The sequence below is a fragment of the Eulemur rufifrons genome, chromosome 2 (genome assembly GCF_041146395.1).
Source record: "Eulemur rufifrons isolate Redbay chromosome 2, OSU_ERuf_1, whole genome shotgun sequence".
NCBI lineage: Eukaryota > Metazoa > Chordata > Mammalia > Primates > Lemuridae > Eulemur > Eulemur rufifrons.
In genome coordinates, this window is record NC_090984.1 from 117,554,763 (window position 1) to 117,568,720 (window position 13,958).

Below are 13,958 nucleotides of genomic sequence, written 5' to 3' on the forward strand. Positions count from 1 at the left end.
GTTAAAACGTAATGCAGAAAAGATTCTTACTTAAGCTACATATTTGTCTATGTGTCTAATTAAGAGTTTTCAAAGTAAGAGCTTTTTTTAGTATATACAATAAGCTAATTGCCAAGCAAAACTTTAAGTTGTAGCTATTACAAATAAATGAGCACTTTAAGGTCTGGGTCCTTCTTACCAACATTGAGAGGTAGAACACAGTATGCTGAATCAGCGTCTGTAGGTTTAAACTCTAGTGCAGGTTTTTCAAGCCGAAGAATATGAGAGAATATATACTGGTGAAGTCTTGTAATCAACTCAAGCATTTGTAGAGACAACGTGAAACCAGATTTCTTCAACTCAATGGATATGGTAACCTCTCCAGAGCGCGTATACACAGGAAAGTGTGGAATCTTAGCAAAAAGAAAAATAAGGCACCGCCCAAAGTTAACAAGCATTTTATTCCATTTTAGTTAACTTCAGAAGGAACGATGCTTTCTACTAGAGGAACAGAAGAGGCACCTTAATCTTTAAATATGAAACACACTGAGGTAACAAAAGGCACTTACTACTAATTTTCTTTTTCTTTCTCTTCTTTTTAAAACAAGATATTTTTAACACAAACAATCGTTATGAAGTATCTACCTGAGGTATCGGTTTGGCTGTCAGTATGCCAAAGCATCTTGTGGTATCTTCAGGGGGATAGAGCTTTCGCCTTCTAAAGTTGAGTTCATCAGGTAAGGGAGTAGTTAAAACCATTCCTATCACGTACAGGTAACAGGGCCGATCAGGTTTGGGATAACTGTCCCTCAAACACTCTGGAATCTAGAATTGGAAAAAAAAATTAAGCATCATGCTCAAGTATAATAGGCTCTTTTCCAGATGTCAGCAAGAAAACTAATTCCTATCTTTACTAAAAGCTTATGAGAAAAAGCTAAGAAAACACGCAGGACGTGAGACCTCCTAATTACTTAACACTCCTGGGAAAGTCAGCGTATCTCAGGCCTGGGCTGCCGATAGTGGCCCAAGCTCATGTACATTATAATGCACTGTTTATAATCAGACACTGTAAGGTCTTTTTAAAAAAATATTATCCATTTGATCTACTTCTTTTAATAAGAAAACTCTTCTTCTTTGGGCTATGTAAGTACTTACTCACTCTAGAGTATCAAAAAATAAAGGTAGGTAAAATTTTTAAAACTATATACAATCCTATCACTCAAAGATAACCATTAACATTTTGATATACTGTATAATTAAATATAAACACATACATTCATATTTTTCCCTACAAATAGAATCACACAACATTGGTGTGGGGAGGAGGAAAAGAAGGGGGGGGAGGGAGAAGAGAATCTGATTTTTATCCCCAGTTATTATAATGAGAATATCTTTAAGGGTCAATATGAATTAATATCATCATTTTTAATGCCTATCTCATTATGTGAGTGAACTATAATTAAATTGAGATTATTACTAAGCGTTCAATATTAACACAACCCTTCATATTAGGGTCTTGCAATTTCTGAGGCTCAATGACAAACAACTGCATCTGTAATTAAAAGGTAAAGAAATGCTGGCTAAGACACAGTTATGATTAGCAGAATATCTGATAATACAGAAAGTATCTATTAATTAAACAGAATGTAAGGCAGAATTATGCTATTTGGAACAGTTATCATTAGTGACCTTTATCATATAAAACTAGTCCAACAGTATGAGAGACACAAGCATTTAGGGAAATTGGGTAACATTCATGATTGTTAAAAAAAACCAACATGATTTTGAATCTCGAAATGCTTAGCTGGGAGCAAATATTTTTAAAGTAAAAACTTAGTAAAACTGCAAAAACAATCACACATGTAGGCTAAGGTGAAAGTACAGTAGTCCCCCCATATCAGAGGTTTTGCTTTCCGTGGTTTTAGTTACCTGAGGTCAACGGTAGTCCAAAAATAGGAGAGTACAGTACAAGAAGATTTTCTGAGAGAGACCACATTCACATATCTTTTATTACAGATTATTGTTACAATTGTCCTATTATTCTTTTAGGGTGCCTAATTTATAAATTAAACTTTATCATAAGTATGTATGTACACATAGGAAAAAACTTAGGTTGATGCAAAAGTAATTTAGGTTTTGGACTGTGAATTTTAAATCATTATAGCTAGGCTCAAATGTATCTTTATTAATCAAAATAGGAACCATTACAATCAACACATTTTTGCCAATGAGAAATAAGTTTGGTTATTCCTGTCGTGTCAAAATCCCCGCTTTGGGATTCGACAAACTCTTGGAAAGCATTTTCTGCATCCTGCTGGTTGTGGAAGCATTTTCCCTGCAAAAAGTTGTCGAGATGCTTGAAGAAGTGGTTAGTCGGTTGGTGAGACGTCAGGTGAATATGGCAGATGAGGCAAAACTTCATAGCTCAATTCCTTCAACTTTTGAAGCGTTGGTTGTGTGACGTGCAGTCGGGTGTCGTAGTGGAGAATTGGGCCCTTTCTGTTGACCAATGCCAGCTGTAGGCCTTGCAGTTTTCGGTGCATCTCATTGATTTGCTGAGCATAGTTCTCACATGGAATAGTTTTGCCGGGATTCAGAAATCTGCAGTGGATAAGAACCGCAGCAGACCACCAAACAGTGACCATGAACTTTTTTTGGTGCAAGTTTGGCTTTGGGAAGTGCTTTAGAGCTGCTTCTCCGTCCAACCACTGAGCTGGTTATCGCCGGTGGTCGTCCAAAATCCACTTTTCGTTGTCCATCACAACCTGACAGAGGAATGGCTTGTGGTTGTGTACAAGAAGAGAAGACAACACTTCAAAATGACGATCTTTTGATTTTCAGTCAGCTCATGAGGCACCCACTTACAGAGCTTTTTCACCTACCTTTCCAATTTGCTTCAAATGCTGAACGACCAGTCGATGTTGAGTTCTTTGGCAACTTCTCATGTGGTTGTAAGATGATCAGCTTTGATGATTGCTCTCAATTGGTCATTGTCAACTTCTGACGGCTGGCCACTGCACCCGTCTTCAAGGTCCTTGGCAAAACTTTTTTTTTTTTTTTTTTGCAAAACTTCTTGAACCACCACTGCACTGTATGTTTGTTAGCAGTTCCAGGGCCAAATGTGCTGCTGATGTTCCCAGTTGTCTCCACTGCTTTGCGACCCATTTTGAACTCAAATAAGAAAATCACTCAAATTTGCCTTTTGTCTAACATCATTTCCATAGTCTAAAGTAAACAGCAAGTAGTAAGTCATTAACAAAAAAAACATAAAGTGAGAAATGAGCATTAAAATGATGTATATCATAACCACATTTATTTAAGAATGTATTCCAATATCAAATGGCAAATGTCAACAATACTAAAACCACAGTTACTTTTGTACCAACCTAACATGTACAGCAAGCCCTCACCTAACATAGTCAATAGGTTCTGGAAACTGTGACTTTAAGCGAAATGACTGGAATGAAACCAATTTTACCATAGGCTAACTGATATAAACAAGAGTTAAGTTCCTATGGCATATTTCTGGTCACAAAAACATTACCAAACTTCTAAATAAAGTCCAAAACACACCTAATATTAAACATTGAAATAAACGTGAGCCACATATGCAATTAAGGTTAAGAAAAATGAGACAATTATTTACCTACTTATTCTAGTTCAGGGTGGTGGGTGACGAGAGCCTATCCCAGCAGCTTGGGGAACAAGGCGGGCACCAGCCCTGGACAGGACACCATCCTATCACAAGGCACACTCACATCCATACACACACTCACTCATACAATGCAGACAGAGCAGACACGCCAGTGAACCTAACGTGCACAGCTCTTGGATGTGGGAGGAAACTGGAGGTCCCAGAGAAAACCCACGCAGACGTGGGGAGAACGTGTAAACTCCACCTAGACCGTAGCTCCAACTTGGAATCAATTTTTTTTTTTCTCCTCATCAATGTTATCATGAAATAACCTTAAGCTATTTGAGGACCTGTTGTCAGAGTTCAGCACTATCCATGGTTTCCACTTGGGGGTCTTAGAATATATCCCCCAAGGATAAGGGGAGAGTGCTATACATAGCAAAATTTTGCTTTGTTTGGATTCTTATGAGGTAAAAATAGTAGCAAATATTTTAAAGGCCATCTTTTCACTTGCCAATTTTATCACACAAATCCTCTTTTGTCTTAGCCCCAAATCATAAGTAAAGCAAGAATCATACCTCTAAAATGAATGAAACACAGAATGTCTCTTTAAGTGAAATAAACTCATTCTGGACAGAATATGACAGATGGGCCCAAGAATCTTTTTGAGAAGAAAAACCAAAGCACCATCTGAAGTGGCAGAGCACACAGTGTGCAGACAAAAGGAGAGGAGAGGAGATGTGAATTGGAGAAATGAGCCGAGATTCAAAATGGGCCAAATAACAAGGATCTGGGAAGCCAACCAAGCAGAGGAATTTAAATTTGATGCAGCAGGAAATAAGTCAGAAAGGCTAGATTTTTATTCGTTCTAACCAATACTAACTGCTTTTGGGTAGCACTGCCTTCGTTTTGTAGACCCTGGTCTTCCTGGAACACTGGTCTCCTCTTCATCATGTAAATCAAGCTCTTCTTCATATTTAACAGTCTCTTTCCCAACTGGCATCAAATGGTCATCCAGTTCACCTAAGAAATTTAAAAAGAATTAACATAATCCAGATTTTGCCTCTCTAGGGAAGAGGAATAAATGTTATGTAGTCTCAAAGTATCTCCCCGTGTAATATTTACTAATTATAAAAGGGGTAAAAGGTGACTTGACAGTAGAGAAGACTGGCAAACCTTATTCAAGCCATCTAAGTTACCACCAGTAAGGGCACAAATCAACATGGTGGGCCGCCCAGTAAGACAGGAGGAGAACACAAATAGCTTCAGTGATGTGCTAGCCAAAAATGTATAACCCGAGTCTAATCATGAGAAAATATCAGATAAACCCAAATTAGTAAAGAATCTAGAAGAGCACTATGTTAGGAAGCAGCTGGAAAAGGAAAACTAAACTATCTTTGCCTTTAACAATGTAAAAGTAATCAGACATAATATTTCAGGCAAAGTGTATTTTGGCATTCATATATTCAGTATGAACAGGATTGCAAATTCTGTTCTAAGGTTCAAAAATAACATCTAAACAGGACATCAGCACACACCACTTTTAAATTAAAAGGACATGGAAAATGAGTCTTCCTATTTAAAAAAGGATTAATTTTTACACTAGTATAGACTAATTTGAGAGGCTGATATAGTAAAACACAAATGCTCATGCATGATTCAATGGTTATGAGAAGATTTATTTAAAAGGAATCAGTAAAGAGAGCAAATAAATGACAGCTGTTTGCAGTTAAGCTGTGGGGAAAAAAAAGAAGTCCCCCAAAATTGTAGGATCTTCAAGTTATATGATACTTAAATTTATATTCACCAAAGAACAGCAAGTTCACAGCTCTACAAACTCCTCAGAGTCCTCAATATGCTTTTTTTTAAGGTGTTTGTAATTTATTTTCATTTGTATATGCTTTTCAAACCTCCTTACCAATTTTGTGCAGTTTTTCACAGCAAATGAGAGCTACAACTCTTTCAGCCAATCTCATACAGCTCATTGGTGGACCCTGAAAATAACAGAAATACCTTCCATTATATACGCATGTAGCTATATTATCAACAGCACATAAAATATCTATGAAACCTCTGCCAACATCTTTAAAGTTCAATTTACCAAAACAAAGATTTTTATTTTTAAAAAAATACCAGCAAGTTTTTTAAAATCCTAATCTCCATTTTGAAATATCCATCTTTAAAAATCATGCCCAGTAAAAACTAACTCATAACTAAGATTTTACAATTTTGATAAATTTAAATTTCAGTAAGATTTTAAAGTATCTTATTTTCACTAATCTACAAATACGTAGCAAAAGAACAAAATAATAGGATATAACTATAGCACAGATTATAGTACTGAGCAGCTTTTTATGTACAATAGAAATGAGTCATCTTGAAATATCTGGAAATCAACATTGTTGGGACCAAGAATAGTAGTTACAAAAGGCAGATTTCTGAGTCACCAACAAAATAACTAGAGCAGCCCAACTACATTTAATGAATTTTGTGTCACTGTACCTAAGTCACAACTGAATGATTCTTTCAGAAATGTATACATTTCACAAGCAGTTACAGATTCCTTAAAAAAAAAAAAAGTACACATTAATAATACCTGGGAGGAAACTTCAGAGGTTATCTGGTCCAATTCTAAGAGTTTGTAAATTAGACAGTCCATAAAAAATCTGAACATGTAGATGACTACAAAAGAGATTTATAAATCTACTTTTTAAAGTAAATTTTAAAATCAAATTTACCTATAAAACTCTGTTTTAGAGAAGCTGAAAAAAAAATCCATTAAGAACATATTTTAAAAGATCAATCATGTCTTTTTCTAAACTTACAACAATGGAGGCTCGAAGAGGTGAGTTAATTGGCAGATAAAGAGTTGAATAAAAGGTACCATCAGGCAACTCCCGGGTCCTACATTTAGGAGCTAGATGAGTAAATGGATCACTTGGTAATCTAGCGCAGTATCTGTGAAGAAAAAGAAATTCTGAGGCTGAATCTATAACTGGGAAAAGACATGGAAAAATGTGTGTTGATATTCACAACCTAGAGTTTGATTTCTTATGTTTCTCTTCCCCTCTACTGGATTGGTATTTATAGATGAAATCTGAACATCACTGCTTCAAACTTTCAATAAGATAGAACAGCGCTAATAGAACTTCTGCAAAGATGTTCTGTATCTGCGATGTCCAACAGGGCAGCAACTGCTAAGCACCTGAAATGTCACAAGTGCAACTACGAAACTACATTTTATTTTATTTTAAATTGGATTTTGAATTTAAATAGCCAATGTGTCTAGTGTTACAATTCACAAAGTATCATTCTGATTCCATTAAGGGAACATATTGCCAGTGTTTGTTCCTTAATCATCTTACATTTGCCAGCAACTATTTGGGCATGTGTAAAGAAGGCATCAGAGGGCAGAAGGACAGTCCAGTGTTGACACAAGGAAGGCATCAGAGCAAGAAGCTCACTGAGCAACAGCACCAGGAGAGAGCAGGTGCACGGCAGGAAGTGAGCCCACTGCGTAAGGAGGACACCGGGACAGGACCGAAGTGAGGAGGGCAAGGGAATGGGCAGCAGCCCTGCCAGGTTAGGGCCTGTGCAATTAGGGCACCCAAGCATGGTGGCAGCCCTGCAGAGTAGGAAGGCTGGCTACATACAGAAGACTGAACATGTAAGTGATTATTTTGAGGACAATGGGAGCCAGACTTCTCACTATTGGAGAAGGGAGGTAGAAAGATAGAAAAGAGGAAATCTAGAATGAATCCTCTAGTGTCACACAGAAAATGGAAGTATCAACAGACAGGTAGTCAGACACAGAAATAAAGATATAAATGTATATGTGAATATATATAAATAAATATAAATATACAACATAAATAAACTTTCTAGCTCTGTCCACTAAAAAGTCTGGCTGTAGCAATACCCCAGTGGCAATAAATATACCTAGTGTCTGATCTTGGTTTCTGACCACAACTCATTCTCCACTAAAAGGAACGAGACTCTCTTGGATGAATAGCTAACATCAAGGTTGGGGCAGAGAAGATATCTGAGTTCAGTCTAGAATGTCTTGTGCCATAAAGCAAGAAAGTAGTCAAAGAATGATGATGACATGTTAAAAAGATGCAGAAGCAAGGGATTCCCATTGGCCAAATATGAGACAATTTTAACATCAGAATAAATAATAAATGATAGTAATAGATTATAACCCAACAGGAGTCCATAAATTCACACTGAGATAAAAGAATAAATGGAGATATGATAGAATGCCAACTAATAAATATGTAAAGTACAATGGAATTAGAAAAATCACCACTTAGTAGCCATCACACTAATAATCAATTCAGGCAAGAAGTATCAACGAATACTTACAGTAATGAATCAAACTAGGGAAGAGGAATAAATGTTATATAGTCTCAAAGTATCTCCCCATGAAATATTTACTAATTATAAAAGGGGTAAAAGGTTAACTTTGCAGTAGAGAAAACTGGCAAGACCTTACACAAATAATCTGAGTTACCACCAGTAAAGGCACAGATCAACATGGTGGGCTGCCCCATAAGACAGGATGAGAAGACCACCGTATCACTTCAGTGATGTGCTGGTCACCAATGTATAACCTGGATCTAATCATGAGAAAATATCAGACAAACCCAAATTGAGAGTCAGACTACAAAATGCCTGGTTTGTCATCTTCCAAAGTTTCAAGGTCATCAAAGTCAAGGAAAGACTGAAGAATGGCTCCAGATTGAAGGACATTAGGGAGATGTGACAACAGGACATAACTACTACTCGTGATCCTGGAGTGGATCCTCTACCTACAAAGAACATTCTTGTGAAACTTCAACAGGTCTCTCTGGGTGAAGGGCACATGGGAGTTCTTTGTAGCATTCTTCCAACATCTTAAAGTTTGAAATTGTTTCAAAATAAAAGGTTAAAAAGAAAATCTTTTATACCTGCTCATTTATTTTGCCTCTGAATGAAAATTATCCTGATACATAATCTAGGTATGTATCTGCTTTTCTTAGCTCTTAGAAATGTTATCATCAGCTCAGGGGCAAAGTAAATTAGAATATATTCAAAAATACAAATTAGTTTATCATAATCTTACTTTATTGCTACGGGAAAATTGAACATTACCCACCATTTATGGCACAAAACAACAAATTTCAGAATTCAGAAAAAAATTAGGATTATAAAATTAAATTTAACCTAATTAAAATAAGCATGCCTTCATTATGCCAGCCCTGTGAATGAGTATTAAACACTTATTACTGTACAATAAATGTTTTTTGCCTTTTGACAAAAAGAATAAACGAAAAAAGCAATTTTTTTCATCAAAATATCATAAAACTTTAATGAAAAAAATCAGTGATTGTAAAATGTAAACAACACTTATAGATTTAGAATTAAATCTTGCAATACTCATAGGTTTTCCAGGCAAATGATTTGCTGTCATACCTATTGATGTGTCCAATGGCCGTGTTGATTGTGACTCGTGGACCCCCATCATCAGGCCTCAACACATATGGTGGAAAAACATCATCATCATCCACAACAGGATCAATGTCAGTCTCTCCAGTATCAACTGACTTAGAACATTTGTTTCTTAATATCTGAACATTTTAAAAACAGAACTTATGATGAGAAAAAAATGTCTTCCTTGCCATATGTTAGCTGTCGTCCTCTGCACCCATAGAAAAAGCTCTCTTGACATGAAATCTCTCTCTCCTAAACATACTTCAATATTCCAAAGTCACCTCCTGCAGAAAACGTCTCCCAGTGATCCCTCCCAGCCCCAGTCATGTTGAGCCACTCACCATACAGTACATGATCTACACTGTATCATATCCACACACACGTGACGGTCAGTCTTTCATGAGTCCAACTACTATGTCATCACTCTCTAATCATTCCACAACTTAAGCAATCGACAGTCACTATTGCTGTTTACATTTATAGTACACTTTCCCAGTTATCCTTCCCCAATAATCCGTATGACCATTTTCACTGCTATTTTACTGTGACCTTTCAAACTCTGGAAAACACTGCTGGGTCTCTATAATCATTCTCTACTTCCTTATAATGTGTAGCCCTTTTGAAACTATTCTGTCAATGAAACCTTTTCTCTATTTCTATGCACACAAAGAATAACACAGATGCCATATTAATTTTTTGACCTTACCTTTTCAATAGCTTTGTAGGTTGTAAGGTCTTCTTCAAAACTTTTTATTTTGTCTGTATCTGCTAACATTATATAATTTGAGATTGGTGCCCTAGCTCTTCCTTTAGATTGAACATAGGATCGATACTCTGTGGGCAAATCAAAACGAACCACCAAGTTGCATTTTGGGATATCAACACCCTCTTCTACGATACTTGTTGCAATAAGCAGGTTGGTCTCATGCGCTCGAAATTTCCTAAGTACCTGGAAAAAATCCACCAAGAAAAGCAATTCTAAGAAAATTTCCAAAGAAAACAATATAGTAAAAATAAATGACAAAAGTCATTTCTGACACCTACTCTTTCCATGCTAAATCTTTAAGGCCCAGCTAAAGATGACACTATCACAGAAAACTCAAAATACATGAACAAAGAAACTTTGACTCAATGACGATAGTTTTGAAAATCAAAGTGGCTTTCTACTTTACAGAAGTATTCAATGTCACAAATCACAGAAAGCCTTCAGGTTGAAGGGGCTGGCTTCTTTAATGATCACAAGTGGATCTAACTAAGTGACCAAATGAGTCCACATCTGGAGTTCAGTTAATACTCTTACCCTCCATAATGATATCTTAAGTCTTTGAGACTGTGCAAACATCCCTCCAAAGATGTCGAAACTCTATCACTAAAATTGACTTGGAATTAAGAATTACAAGCAAGACATTACTATTTTCTGGCATCTTGGGAAATTTTCAATTCAATCAGTCAGAACTGATTCAAACATAAAGTGAAAACATTTTTCACATGAGATTTAAAAGCACGTCACTCCCCAATCCAAGATAAATTAAATGATAACATAAGCTGGTTTTCAGATAGTTAGATCCGTCAGACTGGCTCCTAGACTCCCCAAACCTGTCATATTATCAAAAAGCTATGATGTAGAAGATGCCTTTAACAGGAATTATTCTGCTAATTTTAAGTTAAATAATAAACTTTAAATAAAAGGTTTTTGTTTGCAAGTCAAAACACTGTTTTAGGTTTTAGCATCTTTAACAATGCTATTTCCCATATTAAGATGTTAAAAAGCATGAAAAAATTTAAACAAAAATCTACAAAAAATATAGTGCTATTTTTTTTTTTTTAAGTATTCAACCAAGGTAGGACTTTAAATGAAAAAAGAAAAGGAAACATCTTCAAAGAAAAGATTTCAGTTTGTTGCTTCATTGTTGACTCCACTGTCATACGGAGTCAACAGAAGTTACGGTTGTATGTGCTTTATTTTTCTATGAAATGTAGTCGTGTGACATCAATCTGATAAAGGAAAATGAACTGGTTGATGACAATCAAGACACAAAACTGATCTGCCGGACAGCTATTCTAATTCTAAGCATATGAATCACTATGCAGCTACCTCAGGGGAGACAGCTTGTCTATACATGAACAAGTATTCTTTATGACCAAAAAATGCTGGGGAACTATGAAGAAAGGGAGTTCCTATAGGCAGTTTGTCTGCATCTGTTCTGAAAATTGTTATTGTACAATTATTGTGATTCAAGTTACCTCTTCCTGTTTTCTGAATTCTGCTTCCATCTGTTTGTTACGAGGCTGGTTCTTTCCAATGCCGTGTCCAGTTATAAAATTGCTGCTGATATAAGCCAGCTCTGGATCTTGTTTGCCAGCTTCCTTTATCAATCTAAGAAAATTATGCATATTTGGAAGTTAAGCGTTTTTGAGAGAAAATAAACTTTTGTTTGTAAGGGCGCCTTTAAAATGGAAATACATCTAATTTTTGCCAACATATCTAACAAAGTAGTCTTGGGGTCTTTTTTTTTTTCCCAACTAGCTTAAACAGAAATCACTGTCACTCTTTGTCACATAGATCTGTAAAACAGTACTTATAATACCAAATACAAGGCTGGTTTATACTGACAAATGTAGTGGTCACATTACCTCCAGCTGCTGATTTGGCGACGATGACTTAATAGAAATGTGGCCCTGGATGAGACCGAGCTAGTCAGAGAGAAATACGGGTCCTCATACATCTTGGCTTCGGGATCAGACTTCCAGTGAAAAAAGCTCCCTTCTCTACATCACGCGCAGCTTCGGTGGCAGGCCTGCTCTTTCCTCTGCTTACACGGAGCAAGGACTAGCAAGCCTGACACCAAAGGAAACCTCCTGCCCCGCTATATGTAACAAAAGGGTTCCAGCTGTATTTCTTTTCCTCTCACCCCGCCACCCTGTATCACTAGAATTAGAGGTCTTGGGAAAGAAATGCCTTGTCATCTCCATTCCCAACACTTTCTGATCCCCCGCCGCTGACCAAAGTTCTGCATGGCAGAGTACTGGCACAGCAATGCCAAAGAGCTCCCCACACCATCCTGTCATGAAAAAGAAGACACTCCTGAGCTCCGTCCCTCTTCCTTCCTGCTTCTTGGTATTAACCCAGAGTGCTAGTAACCTAAATGCTGGCCTTCTAGCTAAGAAATGGCAAAGAGCTCCAGGATGAGATCACATTACATGGGTGCAGGAGGTTAACAGTTACTATTGCCATTACAGCTATTTTGGAAATATTCACATTCAAAAACTCAGCACACAGGATAAATGGTTCCACACCTGACATAAGTGATTCCATATGGTTCCTCTAAAGTCACACTACATAGTATAAATTCCTAACAGAAAATTGCATTTTTAAATCAAATCATTCTTTTTCTTAAAATACATGAAACAGACTAATATCAAAGAGCTGGAAGAAACCTTGAGTAGTCATCTAGAATATCTGCCATTCCCAGCCAGCAGAATAACTGCATGTCTAGGTTAGTTTGAACATCTATTCTACAGTTCAAGTACTTAAAATGTCCAGAATCAGAAACTCCCTCATTATGTTCCAAGGTTTGTTTAACTATTATAATAAACTTGTGAGGGCAGCAACAGAAAGCAGTGTTACATGCAAACAAATAGCATGCCCAAAAGTCTAAATTATGAAATAAATTACCTTAGAAATAATATTTACTTCCAAATTTTAGTTTATATCAATTTGCATGTAATAGAGATAAAAAAATGCATTTCAAGTTACTCCTAATTAGGCAAAGAATATATTTTACTTTGCCAAAATTATCAATTTGGCAGACCAAGTAGCTGAGAAATGGAAGGACTAATAGTCAATTTATTTCTCCTAAATGAAACCCACATCAAAACAGCGGAGAACAGAAGAGATAACATGCACATTAATAAAACCTCTTGCAAGCAATACTACTATACATCTATGCTGATAATGTTTAGAGACAAAAATGTATTTCTCTACTTGATGAATTTAAGGGATGCCTAACCATGTTCCCACAACAAAGCTACAGGCTCTAAGGGAAACAAAACAAGTGTCTGCTGTTCTCAGGGAGTATACAAGTGACTAACACAGACTGCTTAAAGATTTCATAACACTACAAAATGGATGAGACAAAGTTGTATTTGTTTCTTTTGATTTTTACACTGAGTTTATAGGAGTTGTTCCACAAGCAAGCTACTTGATAATACTGTTCCCCAAAGCACAGTGCTTCTGAAGCTATATGTAGCAAAGAACCAGGCTTTCTTTTTAAATTTCTAATCCATCAGAGACCAATATTTTTGTAAAATTCCATAAAAATGAAGAAAATGAAACTTAAAAAGTATTAAAATTTGAAGGTAGTGAGTTATCTTGATTGTTCACAGTCAGTTGCAGATGTAACTCCTTGTTCTACTCTTCCCCCCTACTCACTACTGTACTTGACTAGTTTAAAAAAAAAAAAAAAAGATTTAATTTTAAAAAGCATTAAAATCCAGGTGCCAATTTTATTATATTCAGTAGACAAAATTACTGTTATACTGCCATAGGAGTTTCTGCATGATTACTTTCAGACCCTATACTTTAACCCACTGCAGAGTTAACCAGTCCACAGAACACACTGTGTGTGTATATGGACATTGCTTCCCCAATTAGACTGAAAATAACATGACCAGAAACAGGAAATATGTATGGTAGGTTCAGAAAACTAACAGATGTATTATGGACAACTGTGATTTCACTAAACATGTTAATTAATGAAGACAACCATGAGAGGAGAAAAATCCAAAGATACAAACACATCATTTGAAATTTCTGCCAGGTAATTGAAGTATATTATCAAAAATATCTTTAATAGTATCCCTTACTCCTTAT

At 36.2% G+C, this 13,958-nt stretch overlaps 1 protein-coding gene across 1 annotated transcript in view; it reads right to left on the reverse strand.

Annotated features, from left to right (window-relative positions):
* Nucleotides 1-13,958, reverse strand: part of DICER1 (dicer 1, ribonuclease III) — a 71,833-nt gene that overhangs the window by 17,926 nt on the left and 39,949 nt on the right. Inside the window, 8 exon segments of the mRNA XM_069489388.1 lie at nucleotides 179-392; nucleotides 625-804; nucleotides 4,497-4,636; nucleotides 5,532-5,607; nucleotides 6,439-6,571; nucleotides 9,068-9,222; nucleotides 9,792-10,034; nucleotides 11,330-11,462. Of these exon segments, the coding sequence (XP_069345489.1) occupies nucleotides 179-392; nucleotides 625-804; nucleotides 4,497-4,636; nucleotides 5,532-5,607; nucleotides 6,439-6,571; nucleotides 9,068-9,222; nucleotides 9,792-10,034; nucleotides 11,330-11,462 (1,274 nt within the window).